Below are 22972 nucleotides of genomic sequence, written 5' to 3'. Positions count from 1 at the left end.
CAGTCAAGATGTTAAGTACCTCTATATGGTATCTAGGACTTTATAAGAAAACATGCCACAAATTATAAATAAGAAACAAATCTAACTTTGTATTTCTTTAAACAAGAAACAAGGTTTCTTTAAACCTTGGCAAAACTGCAACTTGTTCCATCTCTGAAATGCATGTAATATTTCTTTTAATACTTAAAGCAATGTTTACCAACACAGTTTTCTGCTAGTTCTTCCAGAAACATGTCCAGTGGTTTAGGATTCCAATCCCTTGTGTGAATTTTTAGAATTTCTTTCCGAGCCTACAAACAAAAACAATTTAATTTTTCTATAATAATACAGTGCTATTCAGATTAGGGTAACTTTAAGATAATTAGGTTATCTAAAAATGTAAAGCTGTCAATACCTAATATAAACAGAAATATGAAACAGTAAAAATGGAAAAAATGATATATTTGTATTAGCTTAAGAAATTTATATTAAATAAGACTGCATTTTTAGTGCTCAAGTTCTAGTCATCACAAATGTGAATGAGAAAAATTAACTAACTACTGGATTATTGTTTATTCTGGTACATATTAAAAACTGTTGAGTACTGACAGCTCTACCCATATTTTCATACTTGGTTCTCAAAATATTCAGCAGCTTTAAAGTAACTGGGTAGAATTACATGGTTGTATCCATGAAAAAGGCAAGTCTAATGAACTGGCTAAGGACTGACTGTGAGGCCATGTGTTCTGAATCAAAATAAAGTTATATGATTAACAAGCAAAGGCTGTGCTTGGGGTGGCGGGGAGGGTGCGGAAGGGATTTCCTGGTCCAGTGTTTGTTACTCAGCACTTTCACTGTCATGAGCATGGGTTAAAATCCTGGTTGGAGAACTAAGATGCCACAAGGTATGCATTCCCCCAAATAATAAAATAAATAAATAAAATAAAAAATTATCTGAGTTCTTTTCTTTAAATAATGCCTCTCTAAAAATACATACATACCTATTTGAATGTTAATCATACACTTTGCTTTAGAACATAAAAAACTCAATCTTCAAATCTGCACTATACTAAGACTTGTTCAAGATAAGCACAATCAATTTTGTCAAAATTTGAGTGATGTTAAATTCTTACATCTTTATCAGGTAGGCTAAATAGGAATTCTCTGTCAAAACGACCAGGCCTTCGTAAAGCAGGATCAATAGAATCCAGTCTGTTGGTAGCACCAATGACCACAATTTCTCCTCTGCTGTCCAATCCATCCATAAGAGCTAGCAAGGTGGAAACAATTGAACTAAATTTAAAAATAAGAGAGAAAAAATTAACTATATAGAAGCCAAATAGATCATTTCTTTGTGAAGATTTAATACATTAAATGTGTGAATAAATTTTCTCTGCACATCCCACTATTTTCAATAGACTTTTAAAAAAGAAAATCTGTAAAATAACATACATGGCACACAGACATTTAAAATCAATGGAAAACACACTTCCTAGAATGTTACAAATGGCTCCTGGAAGCCATTTCATAAAGCGCAATTTCACAGAGAGCTCTGGAGTTCTCAAACAAGGATACAATAAAAAAAAAAAAAAAAAACAAGTATTAGGCAGATAAACAGAAACTTAAAAAAAAAGCTTCAAAAGCTTAACTGTGTACACATTATCAAAGGATGCCAAAGTAAAACAGAATATACTGGACTGTGATTGCTTCTAGGTCTTTTTAGTGTCCAGAGACAGGAATTATTTTTTCTTTAAAAATAAATTTCATCATGAGGTCATACTGACATTCCAATTCAAATAAAGATGCAAGGGTTTTAATTTATTTTATATTTGCATCCCCTTTCTCTTAGGCTAAAAATCTTATTTTCTAATGTATTCACATAATTACTTATTTACATTATCTTACAATATTATCAGAAACAATAAGATACAGAATATAGTTTAATCATGGTCAATGTGCTAACTTCTAAAAAAGCTTAATTTAGCAAAAACGTTTTTCTCTAAAATTTTTTTTAAGTCTTTGGAAAAAAAACAAAAAACCTGTATGATAAAATTTCTCTTAAAAACACATATTTGAAATGGCAAGTGCTTGCTAAAATTATTCTGTATTTGTTGCTGAAATTTCTCCAATCCCTTTTAGAATTATTCCAAACTACCGTAGTTACTCAACTGCTTGACTGAAAAGTGATGGTGCTAGTGTTATTCCTATTAACACAATGAATACAGTATAGCTGATACTGAAATGCTGCTGCTGCGTCATGTCAGTCGAGTCCAACTCTGTGCGACCTCAGGGACGGCAGCCCACCAGGCTCCCCCGTCCTGGGATTCTCCAGGGAAGAACACTGGAGTGGGTTGCCATTTCCTTCTCCAATGCACGAAAGTGAAAAGTGAAAGTGAAGTCGCTCAGTCGTGTCTGACCCTCAGCGACCCCATGGACTGCAGCCCACCAGGCTCCTCCATCCATGGGATTTCCCAGGCAAGAGTACTGGAGTGGGGTGCCATCGCCTTCTCCAGATACTGAAATGAGTCGCATCTAAAAAGTGTGCATCATTATTGGCAGGTATGAGCATACACAGCTATTTTTATCAAACGGGAGTAAACATTTTAATTTACTCAGAGCAACAAATAAAATTCTACAGCATCAAGTCAAAGAAGGGTATAATTATACAGTAAATATTGTTAGGCATTAGAAAAGCCAAAACCTACATATCATTCATATTTTTACATCTTGTTCCTCTTTTACAACATCTATGGTAAAAATAATACTGGCATTATGAAGGCATGCAAACATTTGCTTTTGGGTATCCCAAATTAATTAAGTAGTTACACTTAAGAAGGTCTGAAGAACTAAAGATGAACTAGGACTAAGTAATTTAGATTCAAGTTGAGGCAGTGGCACTAATGAAAACTGCTCCCTTGGGTACACAGTTATCACAGGAGAGATGCAATTTTCTCATTCTGAAAATGAGGAAGTTGAGCTAGTATTAGAAACTTAAACTAGTGGTCATACACCAAGATATATTTTGCTTGGCTCAGGTAGTGCCTTTAAAGCATCCGAACTAGTTGGCAACATCTAAAAGATGGTTAACATACATAAAATTTAAGAAAGAGAAAACTTATTTTTCAAATCTGAATCAGCTTTTGCACTTCAATAATAGGCTGGAGCTAAAAGCAACTGGCTATGCTCTGATGATTGGACATTCAGACACATTTCCCTGACCCACTCTTATCACTGGCCTGCCTCACTCATTTTATCTGCCTTTATTTACCTCACTGGGCCAGTGGGCATTTAAGTCTGTATCACAAGTTAAACCTATAACCAATATTGTGTTTGAGAACATCCTACCATTTAGAACAGGTTCACTTTTCTTTTTTGTACTATACATTGGTTTCTACTACCAAACAACTGGTTTATAAAGTTTCTAACTGTTTAACATTCTATCCTTCTTTCAACATTAATACAGCTCAGAATATAGGGAGAAAGGCAGAAGTACCATCAAGCAAGTTTTACCTGTGAATTTGATCTTGCCGGCTTGATCGTACTGGGGCCAGACCATCAATTTCATCAAAGAAAATAATTGATGGGCGCATCTGATAGGCCTAGAAAGCAGTCCAGTGATTGCATGCTATCATGAAAGACTTCAAATATGTAGACTCAATATAAACCACTTTAAATTCATTCCTACTTGCGTTTAACAAGTTTTAAAAAATAAAACTGTAAATTCAAGAATTGTGTTTTAAGGATTCAGACTAAATTATTAACAGCGTGTGATTTAAGTTTATTTGTATATTCAGCTGGAAATATTCAAAATACACACTTCACTGGTTATGTCCCTTAGATTTCATATAGCTATAATTATCGGGACACAAAAAACATCTATAGAAGACCAACTGTCAAAGCAAAACAAAGAACAGAAGACAGTGATAGAGTCTTCCTCTATGTCAGGATGAGAAAACATTTAACAAGATGCTATAGCTTAAAATCAATTTCAGTAAAATTAAAATTTAAAAAGCCTCAGTGAATTTTACAAAGAGATATAAAAGCATTTGCAGCAATATGCCTCAGTAGATCAGAATGTATTATCTCATAACTAACTGTCAATACATCTGGGATATGAACCTGAAAGCCACTCAGGCAGAGCAAATCTTCAGCTTGCATAGTGAAACATAAACTCACTAGTGTTATCTCTTTATGAAAATATCACTTTCTCTAGATACAAGACTTAAGACTCCAAAGAATTTAGACCCGATTATTCTTTTCTCTTTTCTCTCTAAAACTGTTTGTCATAAGTTGATGTAATCAAGACATACAAAGGAAAATAATCTAGAAACATTATATATTTGACATAATTATTCTGAGTCTATTTCTATGAAAAGTGATTAAATGCAAACTTTATCCAATCCTTACATACTAAATCTACACTGATTACAGATCTATATAGGCAAATTTTAATATCATACCTGATCAAACAGCAATCGCAGCTGTCTCTCAGATTCTCCTACCCACTTACTCAGACAATCGGCACCTTTCCTCATGAAAAATGCTACTCTTTTATCCCCTTGACTGCACTCATTGGCAAGTGCTCTAGCAACCAGAGTTTTTCCAGTTCCAGGTGGACCATAAAACAAACAACCTCTGTAAAAGAATAAATATTGTTTTAGCACTACATTAAAAAATAGGCTAAACAAAATTAGAGATCAATTTCATGAATATAATTAGTGAAGAAAGTAAACAAGACAACTGAAACATTTCAATATACAAAGCACAACTTAAAACCTGGGATTAATATTCATACTACAAAATGAATATTGAAACTAAATAAACACTTTATTTGAAACATTTTCTTTTATTCATTCAAATTTGTTCATGTTACCTTATCTTGCAAAAAAGGTATGACTGACAGTTTACTTTTATAACATATCAGTGGGGAGAATCAGTTCAGTTCAGTCGCTCAGTCATGTCCGCCTCTTTGCGACCCCATGAATTGCAGCACGCCAGGCCTCCCTGTCCATCACCAGCTCCCGGAGTTCACTCAGATTCACGTCCATCGAGTCAGTGATGCCATCCAGCCATCTCATCCTCTGTTGTCCCCTTCTCCTCCTGCCCCCAATCCCTCCCAGCATCAGAGTCTTTTTCCAATGAGGCAACTCTTCGCATGAGGTGGCCGAAGTACTGGAGTTTCAGCTTTAGCATCATTCCTTCCAAAGAAATCCCAGGGCTGATCTCCTTCAGGATGGACTGGTTGGATCTCCTTGCAGTCCAAGGGACTCCCAAGAGTCTTCTCCAATATCACAGTTCAAAAGCATCAATTCTTCGGCACTCAGCCTCCTTCACAGTCCAACTCTCACATCCATACGTGACTACTGGAAAAACCATAGCCTTGACAAGATGGACCTTAGTCGGCAAAGTAATGTCTCTGCTTTTGAATATGCTATCTAGGTTGGTCATAACTTTTCTTCCAAGGAGCAAGTGTCTTTTAATTTCATGGCTGCAGTCACCATCTGCAGTGATTTTGGAGCCCCCCAAAATAAAGTCTGACATTTTCCCATCTATTTCCCATGAAGTGATGGGACCGGATGCATGATCTTCGTTTTCTGCAGGGTGACAATATACAGCCTTGACGTAATCCTTTTCCTATTTGGAACCAGTCTGTTGTTCCATGTCCAGTTCTAACTGGTGCTTCCTGACCTGCATACAGATTTCTCAAGAGGCAGGTCAGGTGGTCTGGTATTCCCATCTCTTTCAGAATTTTCCAGTTTATTGTGATCCACACAGTCAAAGGCTTTGGCATAGTCAATAAAGCAGAAATAGATGTTTTTCTGGAACTCTCTTGCTTTTCCCATGATCCAGCAGATGTTGGCAATTTGATCTCTGGTTCCTATGCCTTTTCTAAAACCAGCTTGAACATCAGGAAGTTCACGGTTCACGTATTGCTGAAGCCTGGCTTGGAAAATTTTGAGCATTACTTTACTAGCATGTTCGATGAGTGCAATTGTGTGGTAGTTTGAACATTCTTTGGCATTGCCTTTCTTTGGGATTGGAATGAAAACTGACCTTTTCCAGTCCTGTGGCCACTGCTGAGTTTCCCAAATTTGCTGGCATATTGAGTGCAGCACTTTCACAGCATCATCTTTCAGGATTTGAAACAGCTCAACTGGAATGCCATCACCTCCACTAGCTTTGTTAATAGTGATGCTTTCTAAGGCCCACTTGACTTCACATTCCAGGATGTCTGGCTCTAGATGAGTGATCACACCATCGTGATTATCCAGGTAGTGAAGATCTTTTTTGTACAGTTCTTCTGTGTATTGTTGCCACCTCTTCTTAATATCTTCTGCTTCTGTTAGGTCCAGACCATTTCTGTCCTTTATCAAGCCCATCTTCGCATGAAATGTTCCCTTGGTATCTCTAATTTTCTTGAAGAGATCTCTAGTCTTTCCCAAGCTGTTGTTTTCCTCTATTTCTTTGCATTGATCGCTGAAGGCTTTCTTATCTCTTCTTGCTATTCTTTAGAACTCTGAATTCAGATGCTTATACCTTTCCTTTTCTCCTTTGTTTTTTGCCTCTCTTCTTTTCACAGCTATTTGTAAGGCCTCCCCAGACAGCCATTTTGCTTTTTTGCATTTCTTTTCCATGGGGATGGTCTTGATCCCTGTCTCCTGTACAATGTCACGAACCTCACTCCATAGTTCATCAGGCACTCTATCTATCAGATCTAGGCCCTTAAATCTATTTCTCACTTCCACTGTATAATCATAAGGGATTTGATTTAGGTCATACCTGAATGGTCTAGTGGTTTTCCCTACTTTCTTCAATTTGAGTCTGAATTTGGCAATAAGGAGTTCATGATCTGAGCCACAGTCACAGATTTTAAGTATCATCCTTGGTCTCAGTGCCAGTAACACAACACCAAAAGTTTTGCAAGAAAACAGTGGGAATGACCATGAGATAAAGTAGGATAAGAGAGAGAAATTGAAGTAGTGGCTGGGTGATAGGGACCAGGACAATGTAAACAATTCACAATAATTTTTGGTGATATCACTGCACTGTCATGGGGTAATGCAGTTTTTTCACCTATTCCCAAAGTTATTCACTGATCTCATGGCAGAATTCTGAGAAAATTAGTTATATTCATACTCTTTGTAGAAATGATCAAGTAACTGCTCCTTAACTATCTAATAGTTATTTAGTTGAAAAGTTAAAGAAGATCTCAAAAAAAAAACAGAAATGACAGAATAAGAATGGCCAAACAGAAAAGTGATGGATGAAATAAATCTATTAAAAGTCAAGCATAAAATATGAAGAAAAATTAAGAGAATTCCCTGGAGGTCTAGTGGGTGATTCAGCGCTTTCACTGCAAGAGTCTGGGTTCAATCCCTGGCTGAAGAACTAGGATCCTGCAAACCCTGCAGCACAGTCAAAACAAAAATAATAGGAAACGGACATAATCCAATGCAGATGGGGAAAAAAAAATTGTTTAGAAGACAATCAGAATTTAAATGGAATAAATCAGTGATTTCAACGGACAAAAGCCAAGACAGAAACAGATTTTTAAAAATATATTTATTGGGCCAATAGTTTTATTTGTGAGATTTTAAAGAAAAAAAGTAAGGATTCCCATAAAGAGGAAGCAATGGAGATGTTCATGGTACTGATTATCTGTTAATAACAAAAACTTAGGAGAAAACAAAATAGCTGGCAGTAGCAAAATCAATAAAATATGATACATCCACAAAATGGAGTATCATTTAGCCATTAAAATGGAAAGAGAACATACCATATAAAAAGTTTAACACAATCATATGTTAATTTTTTATGAGCAGAAATGTAAGAAAGTGGAAATGAAGAGAAAAAAATGGAAGGAACTGGTCTAATTTAATTTTTTAAATAGAAGTATAGCTGATATACAGTATTAACTAAGTTAGAGGTGTAAAATACAGTGATTTACAATTTTTAAAGGTTATATTCCATTCAGCTTTTATAAAATATCTGCTCAATTTCCCATTTTGTATAATATATCCTGGTAGATTCTTTCATACCTAACAGTTTATACCGTCTTAATCCCCTACCCATACACTGCCCCTTCTCAGCTCCCTCTCCCCATTGGTAATCATCAGTTTGTTCTCTGTATCTGTGAATCTGCTTTTTTTCTCATATGCACTAGTTTGCTGTATTTTTAGATTTCACATAAAAGCGATATATGTATTGGCCTTTCTCTGACATTTCACTCAGCAAATTGGCCTCCAATCCATCCGTGTCGCTGCGAATGGCAGTATTTCATTCTTTTTATGGCTCAGTAATACTCCACTGTGTACACAGTAATATATACCACGTTTCTTTATCCATTCATTTGCTGATGTGGACACTTAGGTTGCATCTGTATCTTGGCAGTTATCAATAATACTGCCATGAACACTACGGTGCATGTGTTGTTTTCGGAATTAGTGCTTTTTTGGACATATACCCAACAGTGGAATTACTGGTATATGACGGTAGCTCTATAATTTTTTGAGAAACCTTCATACTGTTTCTCACAGTGGCAGCACCAATTTACATTCCCACCAACAACATATAAGGGTTCCCTTTTCTCCGTATCCTCGCCAACATTTATTATTTGTCCTTTTGATGATAGCCATCCTGACAGGTATGAGGTAATACCTCATTGTGGTTCTGATTTTCATTTCCCTGATGATTAGTGATGCTGAGTATCTTTTCCTGTGCCTGTAGGCCACGTGCATGTCCCCTTGGACAAACGTCTATTCAATTCTTCTGGCGATTTTTTAATCAGGTTGTTTCACTGATGTTGAGTTGTATGAACTTTTATATATGTTGGATATTTATCCCTTATCACTTATATCATTTGCAAATATTTTCTTCTATACGTTGCCTTTCTGTTTTGTTAGTGGTTTCCTTTGCTGTGAAAAAGCGTAAAATATAATTAGGTCCCATTTATTTATTTTGGTTTCATTTTAGGAGATGAATCCAAAAAAATATTGCTATGATTTACATTAAAAATTCTACTTTTCCTATGTTTTCCACTAGGAGTTTTATGGTTTTTGGCTTAAAGTTAGTCTATTTTGAGTTTATTTTTGTATATGATGTTAGAGAATGTTCTAATTTGTCATTGTTGCTTTAATTCACTAAACCACTTTTTTTTTTTTTTTGCCACCACCCGTGGTTTGTGGGATCTTAGCTCTCTGACCAGGGATTGAACCCAGGGCCCTGGCAGTGAGAGCATGAAGTTCTAACCACTGGATTGCCAAGAATTCCCTAAAATTCACTAAATGACTTTAACTAGGTACTTTCAACATGTCCTGTCATCATTAAATCATTATTTAATATTCTATATTTTTTATTAATTTTTAAAAAATTCACCAGTGTTTAACTATAACTGATTTATGCTTCAATTTAACTAAAATGATTTATGCTTTAAAAAGCCTACAAACTTTTAAAAGTTTACTTAAATCAATGTTTCCATAGAGAGTGATTCAGGGAGAAAAATTATAAAAGGAAAAAAAAATCAGGAACTAGGGTTTAAAAACTGGTTAAGTAAAGTATAAAAACTAGAAGAAAGAAGATAAAAAAAGGATGGTGATTAAAATTTTAAAAAGCATAGTGATACAAAAAACCCTTACCCTCCTGTCACCAAAACAGCAAATATTAAAGTTGGTGGGGAGAGGAGAGATATAAAAGAGAAAATACAATTATATTATATATGGTTCGATTGCAATAGGCATAAAGCAAACACTGAAAATTGATTCAGTAAGTTTATATGTATACAAATAAACTACTGAAAGTATTAAGGAAGGGGAATAAATATTTATGTATGGAGGGGAGGGAAAGTAAAGGAGCCAAATAGCCACTTCTATTGCCAAATAGCTTCATCCTTAGAAGCCTATAAATTGTGTCTAAAATAGAAAAATGAGGGATTTCCCTGGTGGTTCATAGTGTGGCCAAAAGATAGAAACAAATTTAAAAAACAGAAAAATTAAAATGAAGAAGGATTGAAGAGGGCCTACCCTACTTTTGTAAATTTTTCTTTGTCAAACTTACAGTGCTATTTGACTTTTAAAGTTATGTATATATATAATCAACTACGTGCACATGGGCGCTCAGTTGTGTCTGATTCTTTGCAACCCCACAGACTGTACCCCTCCAGGCTCCTCTGTCCATGGATATACTTCAGTACAAGATAAAAATACATATATTAAAAAATTATGTTCATGTATGCACTTCCACTTACTACATCACTCTGCTTGACCTCCCAATTGTATGTAATTATTTTATGACATTATAAAATAATAATTTATACTGTTAAGTTAATCATGTTCCCATTATAGCTTGCAGTTATAATTATCTTTTATTTTTTATCTGGCTATTGATTGTGAAAACTGAAAAACATCTTTTACTACTGTGAAAAAAATAAAATAAAGATACATATATTAAAAAACTATGTACATATATTACTTTGATATAAATTTAAAACTAAATCACAAAGCTGAAAGGAAAAAAGAGTATGTAAGATAGGAATTTTACTAAGTGTATGAAAAGTCATGGGAAATGATTTTTTTAATGGAGAATCAATTTTGAAACCATTTTTCATCTTAAACATTGAGAAAGTAAAAATACTCAAATCACCCAGGATCTTGTAAGGGCAAGTATAACAAATGACTCTAGACCTGGAAATTTTCAAGAGAGAGGCGGTTTCTGGACATAGCACAGGAAAGATTTTAGCTAAAATAAAATGTATAATTAAATTACCTTGGAGGTTGAATTTTGAATTTTTCAAAGACTTCTGGATAAAGTAATGGAAATACTACCATTTCTTTTAGAGCTGCAATATGATTAGACAAGCCACCAACACTATCAAATCGTACCTGTTAACAGAAGGGAAACATTGACATTCTGAGATTTGGGAGTCAAAGCTAAAATCTTATTCCATTATATTATATCCAAGCCACATATATTGAGTAACAGTAACTTAACAGGAACAACTGAGCAACAGTTGTGGCCTAAAGACTAAAAAAAAAAGGTTCTACAAAGATAAAAATTTATTATAAAACACTGCTTTTTAAATTTTAAACTAAAATAATACATCTCAGACTGTACTCACTGAAGAATCTAGTTGCATTGGATCAACATCTGCAAGGCTTGCTCCGATTTTCATTCGATCTTTATAAATTCCTTTTAATTCATCTTTGCGAAAATTTAGTGGGAGGCACCTAAGATTACAAACCCCAAACACTCATCAAACACCACTTTCCTTCCCCAAATTCCATGTTAGAATACCGACATTTTTCTTAAGAATTAAAAAAATTCCAAATGGAGTAATTGTGACATTATGTGTTTTAAGTTCCTCCTTTTCTTTACTAGTTGAGAACTTCAGTGTTAGAAATATTTATGTCTGAAGGCTTATACAATCTAATGAAAATATCACAAGATACCACAGCAACATAAAGTAATTCATGGTTGAGAATTCAGGAAGCATCAACATACATTATAATGACAGTGTCTGACCTACAGACACTTTACCATTTGCTGGACACGGTTTTAGTTTAGGTGCTAAACAACTACAAGGTCATTAAATTTTCACAATACTCTTACAACATAGGTATTATTATTAATCCCATTTTAAAAGAAAGCCAAGGCACAGAAAGGTTAACTGTCTCGCCCAGGATCACAGATAGGATAGATAGTATAAGTGGCAGATCTAGGAATCAAACCCAAGCAGCCTGACCCAGATCTGCCACCACCCTGCTATTATACCTCTCAGCAAAATATGCAGAGCCCACCAGCACTTGGATCCATGTCAATCTTTTCAAGCAAGAGTGAATCACTACTTTCCTAATTACTTTCAAAAACATTTACAGTAGGTTACAAAAAAATATACCTAGAAAAAGCTCTTGTTTTATAGATGGAAGAATGAAAACGCTCATGTTAAAAGTTAAGATACTTGTACAAGAATGCCTAAGCAAAGAATCCCTTCTACTACTAAATACAAGTAAAAGCACACCATCTTCTCCCCAAGTGAGAATTCTTGCTAGTTTCAAATTCCACGAGAAATTTATACTGCCAAGCCTAAGATGGAAAAGTTTTCAATTGTGGCTTTTAAAAAGATATTTCTTAAGTAATTCTTAATAGAACTGCATAATATAAAAGTCATAGGACTGAATGTACATTTCTATAAAATGAAGGCAAGTACATAACTTTTGAATGATCTAACTCATTGTCATTCATTTCACAGAAATGAAATGCACATCAAAATGTATTAACCACACTAAAGAGTATACTATTAATTTTAATAATGTATATTATATGTCTCAGTTCAGTCCAGTCACTCAGTTGTGTCCAACTCTTTGCGACCCCATGGACTGCAGCACTCCAGGCCTCCCTGTCCATCACCAACTCCCAGAGTTTACTCAAACTCACATCCATTGAGTTGGTGATGCCATCCAACCATCTCATCCTCTGCTGTCCCCTTCTCCTCCTGCCTTCAATCTTTCCCAGCATCAGGGTCGTTTCCAATGAGTTAGTTCTTCTCACCACGTGGCCAAAGTATTGGAGTTTCAGCTTCAGCATCAGTCCTTTTAATGAAGATTCAGGACCAATTTCCTTTAGAATGGACTAGTTGGATCTCTTTGCAGTCCAAGGGACTCTCAAGAGTCTTCTCCAACACTACAGTTCAAAAGCATCAATTCTCTGACACTCAGCTTTCTTTATAGTCCAACTCTCACATCCATACATGACTACTGGAAAAATCATAGCTTTCACTAGATGGACCTTTGTTGGCAAAGCAATGTCTCTGCTTTTTAATATGCTTTCTAGGTTGGTTATAACTTTTCTTCCAAGGAGCAAGTGTCTTTTAATTTCATGGCTACAATCACCATCTGCAGTCATTTTGGAGCCCCCCAAAATAAAGTCTGTCACTGTTTCCACATCTATTTCCCATGAAGTGATGGGACTGGATGCCATGATCTTAAGTTTTCTGAATGTTGAGCTTTAAGCCAACTTTTTCACTCTCCACTTTCACTTTCATCAAGAGGCTCTTTAGTTCTTCACTTTCTGCCATAAGGGTGGTATCATCTGCATATCTGAGGTTATTGATATTTCTCCCAGCAATCTTGATTCCAGCTTGTGTTTCTTCCAGCCCAGCGTTTCTCATGATGTACTCTGCATGTAAGTTAAATAAGCAGGGTGACAATATGCAGCCTTGATGTACTCCTTTCCCTATTTGGAACCAGTCTGTTGTTCCATGTCCAGTTCTAACTGTTGCTTCCTGACCCGCATACAGATTTCTCAAGAGGCAGGTCAGGTGGTCTTATATTCACATCTTTTTAAGAATTTTCCAGTTTGTTGTGGTCCACACAGTCAAAGGCTTTGGCACAGTCAATAAAGCAGAAATAGATGTTTTTCTGGAACTCTTGCTTTTTCAGTGATTCAACAGATGCTGGCTATTTGAACTCTGGTTCTTCTGCCTTTTCTAAATCCAGCTTGAACATCTGCAAATTCATGGTTCATGTACTGTTGAAGCCTGGCTTGGACAATTTTGAGCATTAACTTTACTAGTGTGTGAGATGAGTGCAATTGTGCAGTAGTTTGAGCATTCTTTGGCATTGCCTTTCTTTGGGACTAGAATGAAAACTGACCTTTTCCAGTCCTGTGGCCACTGTTGAGTTTTCAAAGTTGCTGACATACTGAGTGCAGCACTTTCACAGCATCATCTTTCAGGATTTGAAACAGCTCAACTGGAATTCCATCACCTCCACTAGCTTTGTTTGTAGTGATGCTTCCTAAGGCCCACTTGACTTCGCATTCCAGGATGTCTGGCTTTAGGTGAGTAATCACACCATCGAGGTTATCTGGGTCATTGTCATCTTTTTTTGTACAGTTCTTCTGTGTATTCTTGCCATCTCTTCTTAATATCTTCTGGTTCTGTTAGGTCCATACCATTTCTGTTCTTTATTGTGCCCATCTTTGCATGAAATGTTCCCTTGGTATCTCTAACTTTCTTGAAGAGATCTCTAGACTTTCCCATTCTATTGTTTCTTCTATTTCTTTGCACAAATCACTGAGGAAGGCTTTCTTATCTCTCCTTTCTATTCTTTGGAACTTTAAATTCAAACATCTTTCCTTTTCTCCTTTGCCTTTTGCTTCTCTTCTAGTCATAGCTATTTGTAAGGCCTCCTCAGACAATATGTCTCAATATATCCCAAATATTTCATCACACAAAATGAATATTTAAAAAATTGACATAATTTACATTCTCTTTTTTTGTACTCAGTCTTTGAAATCCAAGAGTGTATTTTTTACCAAAACGGATGGTAAATCTCAATTCAGATGAACTATGGATACATTTTAAGTGTCATATGTGGCTGGCTAGTAGCCAACATACTGAATGCTGTGTTAAGTTGCTTCAGTCATGTCTGACTCTTTGTGACCCTTTGGACTGTAGCCTACCAGGCTCCTTTTTCAAGGATTCTCCAGGCAAGAATACCGGAGAGGATTGCCATTTCCTCCTTCATGGGAACTTCCTGACCCAGGGATCAAACACACGGCTCCTACATCACAGGCAGATTCTTAACCGCTGAGCCACCAGGGGAAGCCTAGCATACTGAATAAAACAGAGCTAACATGATTTAAAAAACACAGAGAACTTAGGATATAAAAAATAATTGGTTTGCATGCCCCTTCAATATGTTCTAGTCGCTTTATCAAACATTGTTTTCTACCCTACAAATATTGCATTGTTAGAATCCAAGCACTGAATTATTCATTTACCCCCCGGATCTGTAAAATGGGAGGAATTTTTGCCCTGTTTCTATGATTCTTGTGAAAAATCAAATGAGCTGATTTAGTATGTCTGAACTTATCCTACAAGCAGTTATGAAATAAGTTAGCCTTTAAATTTTCCTGAAGAGTTCTACAATAAGAATTTTTTTATCATTATAAAACAGAAAAAAATTTCAGTGAAAAAACAAGTATTTCCTCAAGTCAGTGTTTACCAAGCGGCATTTTGGTTTTATAAGAAAACATATGCTCTGGACTTCCCTGGAGGTCCAATGTTTAGAAATTCGCCTGCCAATGCAGAGGACATGGGTTCAGTCCCTAGTCTGGGAAAATCTCACATGCCATGGGACAGCTGGGCCTACTGAGCCCATGTGCTGTGACTACTGAAGCCTGTATGCCTAGAGCCCGTGCTCCACAAGAGAAGCCGCTGCAGTGAGAAGTACTGCAACGAAGAGAAAACCCTGCTCACCACAGCTAGAGAAAGCCCACATACAGTAACAAAGATCCAGTGCAGCCAAAAATATATAAATTAAAAAAAATATGTTCTAACCACAGTTAGTGTCAACTGTAGATATTTCACACAAGAGTTATTACATATTAAGGCTTATATATTAAACTGGTATATAATTTTTTAACTAATTTTTTAATATGTGCCAAGCTGTACATATTCTCAAATTATTCATTTTTCTTTCTACTTAAAAAAGCTGGCAGTTTTAAAGGAATCAACAGCACCTACCTGTTGATAGCTCTATTACGGCTCCTTTTTCTTCTCCTCTCAAACTGCTGTTCATCTTCTGAAGAGGAGGATGAAGTAGAGTCACTACTGTGGATTGCATGCCTTCGCCTAAAGAGGTAAACTGAAATCATAATGGAAGAAGGCAGGAGAAACATACAATACAAATATCAGAAACACCTAAAAATACCTAGTGATCCAAAAATGTTTATCATAAAATTAATGTATTTGCTGAATCAATGAAGTGAGCTTTGTTGGCTGAATCTTTTGAAGTAAATAAAAGACGTGGATAACTGAGAATGGAAAAGATAGGAGGCTATAGGCATTATTAAGACAAAACATGGTCCAGGCAGAGTGACTTCTTGTCTTAGTATAAGTCAGGTACATTCAAAAAGAAGGTACGATAAAGAGGGTTTTGCAATCTTTGGGAATGTAATTTTAGAAAGTATTTTCAAGATTATACTATATATAACTTACATTTGGAAGGGAATCACCTATTTTGAAATGTCAAACAATATTCAAAGGAGAACAAGGTAACTTTTTTTTCTTTAGAATTTTTAATGCAAACCAAAGGGGATCAAGAGGGATCAAAAAAAGCTAAGAAACAGTGGGAAAATAGATGGTATTTTATCTATAGTGTATCTTCAACTCTAAATCCACAACTGCCATTTAAAGGTTGTGTAAACGTGGATGAGTTACTCAACCCATATAAGCCTCTATTTTCCTACTTACAAAAAAAAAAAGATAAAAATAATCAAAATCTTAGCCTGCTTGGTAGTATCAGATGAAGTACCGAGTGTTACAAACTCAAAAAAGTTTTTAAATCACTTCTACCTTTGGACAGTTGCAAACGACTCACGGAATAAAAGCAAAGAAATCTGGCTGAGAAAACTTTTAATCATTCTGTTGGCAAAGGGTGGACAGCATTTCCTGAGTCAGAATACAATCATGGTTAAGTAGGTATGTCCAAAAATACAGAAGTTCACAATCTATTATCTGAAAATTGAAGTCCAGAATCTTGTACCTAGAAAAACCCTGAAAACAAGTTTTTCCATTATTCACTCAGCAGCAAAACATGACCTGAAATGTCACAAATGCAATTCACAATCTCTATTTGTCCCGTTTACTATGATTATTCATATGTTTTGCTATAAAATTAATACATTTGACTATACATGGGGGGCCCAGACACACTTACAAATGTTAATGTTGCACATTATGATTGTTGTATATTATCTTTATAACTCTACCCCTGGCCACAAATCTGAATGCTGAACCATAAACAGCTCCAGGATTTTGATACTCCTCCACCATCCACCTGCTCAAACACGCCCAAGACCTATTTTGTGATCTGCCTGAAACTAAAAATATCTAGTACAAGTCTACAATTTTATATGAAAAACTTATTTAATACTACCATTAATTAATATTATTAAGAGACCCTCACAATTACATAGTACACATAACTGTTTGTGAATTCAGTAGGTATGCACATAATTAAGACTAACAATTAATAAAAAGGACTAGCATTTACTGTTTCTTGTACCCGGCAGTTGACATATCTCATTTAAACAATTACAACTCTGGACAAGTACATGTTAGTAGGCTCATTGTATAATCAGGGCCAATATGGCTCACAGTTCAACTAATCTGCTTAAAATATCAGAATTAGTCAGTGACAGTGTCAGAATTCAAAACCTTTGTCTATTTAAAAAAAAAAATGGTTCACATTCTGTACACTACCACACTGATGATCTCCAGTTGTTTATTTCATAAATCAAAAAAGTTGTAAGCAAACTGCAAATTCTTGTGTACTGACACAGTTTCCAATGTCTGATTTGCAAAGTAGGGATTACCTTTAACCATTAAAGTGCAGTAACAAATGCATATAGTACTTAACATATGCCAGGCACTATTTTAAGTGATTTACATGTATTATCTCATCTAATCTGCAGTACTGTGAAATAGATGTTATTGTCTGCATTCTACAGATCACAAAGTTAAGCATGGATAGGTTAAGTAACTTGGAAGAGATCACTAATAAGTTAACTGGTAGAAGTGAATTCACAATCTAGGCAGTCCTAGCTCTTCAAAATTACACTACACTGCAGAAAGTCTATTTCAGTTGAAAAAAATTCTAAACACATATAACCCACGTTCACTCTTTTTCTTTCTTCCCATTTTACTAAGTTTTGAAAATCTGACACAGACAGCACTGGCCCTGCACTATGAATCCAACTAGAACTTCTAGAGAGGTCAGTTCTAGTTCCTCGACAACCAGTAAGGTACACTTTGAAACATAAGTGAAGCAATTGTGCTATTTATGTTACCTTCTTGTTTAAAGGTAGTAGGTTTGTTTCAGAAACTGCAAACTGAGGGTAGAGAATAAACCTTAGATGATGAGAGGTTAGCAATCACAAGCAAGAAAGAAAAATCCTAATTTAAGGCAGCATTTCTGAAGCTCTGCTGTACTGTAAGTATGCCAAGAGACCCTTGGAAGATCCTGCATGGTGGTTCCAAGTTTCACTAAGAGCAAAGTTCCAACGATTCTTCGGATTTGTGTATTGTTTCTGTGCCTAAGCAGGATAGGAACTATAAACAGAGGTTGATCTCTTCAAGAAAAAGTGAAAAAGCTAAGCAAAATGACTACCATTAAAGCTGTCAGAAGAAATGAGATGTTAACTCCATCCTGGCATAGAAAATTCAGAGAAAAAAAGGGTTTATAAAGGGCTACATTCAAAACATCTGGTAAAGGTGTAGAGAAACTGAAATTCTAGTACACTGTGGGAATGTAAAGTGCAGCAACCATTTTGGAAACATAATCTGGCAATTCCTCAAAACATTCAATATAGCTAGTATCTGATCCAGCAATTTCATTTCCAGGTATATATCCAGGAGAAACCAAAACATGTCCACACAAAGTTACACGTGGAATGTTCCTAACAGAATTACTCATAATAGCCAAAAAAGTAGAAGCAACCCAAATGTACATCAACTAATAAAGGGATAAAATATGGTACATTTATACAAAGGAATCTTTATTTGCCAATAAAAAGGGATGAAGTAGGACTTCCCTGGTGGTCCAATAGTTAAGAATTTGCCGGCCATTCTTGTTTCTCTTGAAAATGAATTTTGCCTTTGACCAAAGATTCACCTAGGTAGGGATAAGCATAAGTGTTGCTTCAATTTTCTGAGGTCTTGTGAGATAAACAAGAACAATTGGAAAAAAAAATTCACCTGCCAATTTAGGGGACATGGGTTCAATCCCAGATCTGGGAAGAGTCCACATGCTGCAAAGCAACACAGCCCACGCTCCACAACTGCTGAGCCCTCGTGCTGCAACTACTGCAGCCCATGAGCCTAGAGCCTGTGCTCCACAGCAAGAGAAGCCGCCACAGTGAGAAGCCCAGGCACCACGACCAGAGAAAGCCCACGGGCAGGAACGAAGACCCAGCAGAGCCAAAAATTGGGGAAAAAACTTTTAATAAAAAAAAATTTATTAAAAAAAAAAAAGAATGAAGTACTGATATATACTACAATGTAGATGAACCTTGAAACTGTTTTAATAAGCAAAAGAAGCCAGTCACAAAAAATTCGACTCATATGAAATACCCAGAATCTATAGAGACAGACAGTAGACTAGTGGTAGCTTAGAGCTGGAGGTATTGGAGTGATAACTGAAGAGTACAGGGTTATTTTTTAAGGCAGGAATTGTACACTTTAAATGGGTAAGCTATATGGTATGTGAATTATATCACAATAAAGTTGTTATCAAAATGAAAAAGTTTAAAGGGAGTTATCAAAACCAATACAAAGGTCACTAATGTAACTCATGGAACAGCTAAATCTCTTGCTTCATACTTCAAATGTGTCAGAATCCACCACTAGTCTGAGATCCAAGGGCAGGAATTCTGGCTGAGCCATTTTTATATCCATAGTATTTGGCACACAGTAGTACTCCAATATTTGTTAAATAATAGGAGGGGGGAAAATCCTGTACCCGAGAAGTTACACAGTAACATAAGACACTCTGCATAGAGAAGAGTATACCCTGTGAACTAAATAAGGGAACTCCAGCACCAAAGTGGCAATAAAAAGGAAAGACCCACCTGCTACCCACTGCAAGCTGGTGACTACAGAGGTCGTCAGTCAACAGTCATGTTATTCCCAGAAGTATAAACCCATTAAATATGGGAGAAGAAATTAAATTTCAAAGTAACTGCTACCCTCTCACTTCTGTTGGCTCAAACAGAGGCCTGTCCTGTGAGTCAGGCAGCCACCCTGGATACTATGCTAATGAGGATTCCAGTGCATACTATACTTTACTCTCCTTTTCTGAGGATCATTAAATTTCACTATCAAAATACTGGTCTTTAACAATATCCTACAGGGCCTATGAAAAGTACCGACAGTATGGGCACCTTTCAAGTGCAATTTATCTCTGGCAGCTCCGACAGGTTGTCTTTCTCATCCTCTATCCTTCTGGGCTGTGGTTGTATGAAAAGGGATGAAGAAACAAGAAATCCAGAATGTGTACTTATGATTTTGAAACTCTAAAAATGTAATTATGAAAAATATGAAATTCTACTCGTGTCCTGCCTTTTCAGGCTTCCCTTATAAGCTTCCTCATTCATGAACTACTATAATGCTACTATTACCCAGAAAATTCTACTGCATCAGAAAATCTTCTATTACTCAGGAGAATGAAGAATTAATAAGAATTACCTCTTCAGACTTAAATATGACAGACAGACAAGCGATAGGACGCAGAAGGAAAAGAAACCCACAAATAATCTTAATAGTCAAAGAAAATTAATGTTTCCTACTATGTAAGAAAAACAAATCTGCCAAAAAAAGACGGGCAGAGTCGTAAGAAGTCTGAAAGCTATGTAACTTAGAATTTGTCATGGTTAAGAAAATATGTCTGGGATAGTATGTAAAGACTATCACAAGACTAAACCTATACTCTAACTTAATGTGAAAATTAAATGAGACAGTCTATGAAAATGCTTACCCCAAGCCAGGAATACAGTAAACACCGAAGTGAAAGTAGCTCTCTATTATTACTGTGGAACAGGTGAATAAACTACCTTACCATGGCAGTTATTAATAATTCCTATCAGTGAAAGCAAACTGAAAACCAGTCAGTAGTTGTGGAGCCTGAAGTAGTAAAGCCCTGAAGACACAGGGCTAACTCTCCAAAATACACAATTCTAGAATTCCATCCTGATACACCCAATCTTAAGGCTCTAGAATTCTACTCTAATACAGCCACAATCATATCATAAATCAATCACTATTTCAGAACCAAACCTGTTCATTCGTTTACAATAAGGACTTCTTGGTCCCGCAGAAGACAATCGGTATCTTGGTCTCGCAGGAGAAGCTGGGCCAGTATAAAATATTTTGGGCTTTCTCTGATGACGAGGTTCTAAGAAAAAAATTATATGTACATGACATTTAAATATGTATAAACACAATTTTGCTCTTCATCTAAATACTTACAAAGGTGCTTTGCATGTGCACATGCTAAATGGCTTCAGTCATGTCCAACTCTTTGCAACCCTATGGACTGTAACCCACCAGGCTCCTCTGTCCATGGGATTCTCCAGGCAAGAATACTGGAGTGGGTTGCCATGCCCTTCCTTCCATGAAAATACTATTAATAGCATGTATCTACTAGAGTATATTTTACTGTTTGTGGTTTAAATCATTTACGCCTGCAAGGCTGCTACTGAATGTATGTGTGCAGGACAGACAATAACCAACAAGAACATACTCTGACCACAAACAACCATTATGATTATACTGATGCATAATGGCTGATTATCAGTCATACATATATACACACACACATATATATGTACACACACACACACACACACACACATAGACATACATATATATACTTTAAAGTGTTGAGGTACAACTTTAACATCAGTCAAAAGTGGTCCTATTTATACAAACTTATAAATTAAGTACAAAACTGTGAAAGCTAAAATAACTAAAGACAGACATGAAATTTTAAAGTCACCCAATTATTTGCTTTGGTCAAGGCTAACATTTAATTTTTAGAAGATGTAACATCTTAAGTCGGAAAGAGAAAAAGAAATATCGTATAAAATTGCTTATTGCTTATCAAGAAAAGTAGTACAGATGAACTTATTTGCAAAGCAGAAACAGAGATACAGATATAGAGAGCGAACTCATGGATACCAGGGAGTAAGCAGGTGATGGTGGGATGAACTGGGAGATTGGGACTGACATACATACACTACTATGCATAAAATCGATGACTCATGAGAAATTACGCATAGCACAGGGAACTCTATACCCAGTGCTCTGTGGTGACCTAAATGAGAAGGAGATCTAAAACAGAAGGGATATATGTATAATTGATTCACTCTGCTATACAGAAGAAACATAACATTGTAAAGTAACTATACTCCAATAAAATTTAAAATATATATATATACACACACACCAAGAAGGAAAAGAAAAAGAAATAACTTCCTGCACATTTTGGGTAAGTTACGAAAAACAACAGCCATGAGTATTCCGTAAAATGAAAACTTGAAAAATAAGAATGACAATGGAAAGGCAGTAAAGATAAAGGTAACCTAACTATATATTCTCCTGGAAAAAACATTAATAGATATGTCTTACTTTCCAATGGAGCCTGATAGTAAACAGTAGCCTTTCTTTGTCTAAGATAGTATCGCTTCTGATTATCTTCTTCAACGTCCTCTTCATCTTCATCGTCATCATCATCTTCCTCTTCTTCATCATCCTCATCTTCACCATCATCATCTTCATCTTCTTGGTCTTCACCCTCTTCAGATGACTCTACAAATTAAGAAACATTTACTTTCAGGCTTCTAAAGACCCTCCTTTTAAAACTCATTTACTTCTAGACTGTCCAAAGAATCTTTAATTCTGCAACATTAAAGACTAAAGATTTTGAAAAATGAAGTAAAAAACTATAGAATTAAAAATAACTAGAGCAAAGAAAAAAGCAGTTTAAAGGCCACTGTCACTAAGTACCAAACTAAAGGGTAAAGTATTACTGCTAATTCATTAATATAGTGAACTTCTGTCCCTGAGTTACATGACATGTAGTCTACTTAAAGATAATGTAAAATACCCTCAGCAAACATTTAAAACACATTTCAAAAACAAATTTTCATTCAAGAAAATTTCTAAGAAATTGCAGCAATAAGTTCTAAAGAGAATAGTAAAACCTGGCATGAGGGTATAGATCAGTAATAGAGCATTTAATGGCAGAATAGTAAAACTTAACTTTAATCAACTTTTAACTAAAACAGGTAGACATGTTATCTGTAGATGTATTACACAAGCAAACCAGTTTCATCTGTTTTAGAGTTGTTTATTTCAAATATATTCCCAGCAAAACACATTATCCTTTTATCTCCCTTACTTTCACTTTTTTCTGACACTATGACCAACTCCCTA

At 35.7% G+C, this 22972-nt stretch overlaps 1 protein-coding gene across 2 annotated transcripts in view; it reads right to left on the bottom strand.

Moving 5' to 3' along the window:
* ATAD2 (ATPase family AAA domain containing 2) overlaps positions 1-22972 on the bottom strand; it is a 66965-nt gene that overhangs the window by 24708 nt on the left and 19285 nt on the right. For both annotated transcript variants that reach the window (XM_040261871.1, XM_040261872.1), the window contains exons 7-15: positions 22166-22345; positions 20813-20930; positions 15503-15610; positions 11093-11201; positions 10741-10856; positions 4440-4614; positions 3490-3578; positions 1113-1272; positions 200-290 (exon numbers count right to left, since the gene is read on the bottom strand). In XM_040261871.1, coding sequence (XP_040117805.1) covers positions 200-290; positions 1113-1272; positions 3490-3578; positions 4440-4614; positions 10741-10856; positions 11093-11201; positions 15503-15610; positions 20813-20930; positions 22166-22345 — 1146 coding nt within the window. The remainder of the gene's footprint in view (positions 1-199; positions 291-1112; positions 1273-3489; positions 3579-4439; positions 4615-10740; positions 10857-11092; positions 11202-15502; positions 15611-20812; positions 20931-22165; positions 22346-22972) is intronic.

The sequence above is a fragment of the Oryx dammah genome, unplaced genomic scaffold (genome assembly GCF_014754425.2).
Source record: "Oryx dammah isolate SB20612 unplaced genomic scaffold, SCBI_Odam_1.1 HiC_scaffold_19, whole genome shotgun sequence".
Taxonomy (NCBI): Eukaryota; Metazoa; Chordata; class Mammalia; order Artiodactyla; family Bovidae; genus Oryx; species Oryx dammah.
Note: the sequence above shows the minus strand (reverse complement) of the source record. Positions and strands in the feature narration are given on the sequence as shown.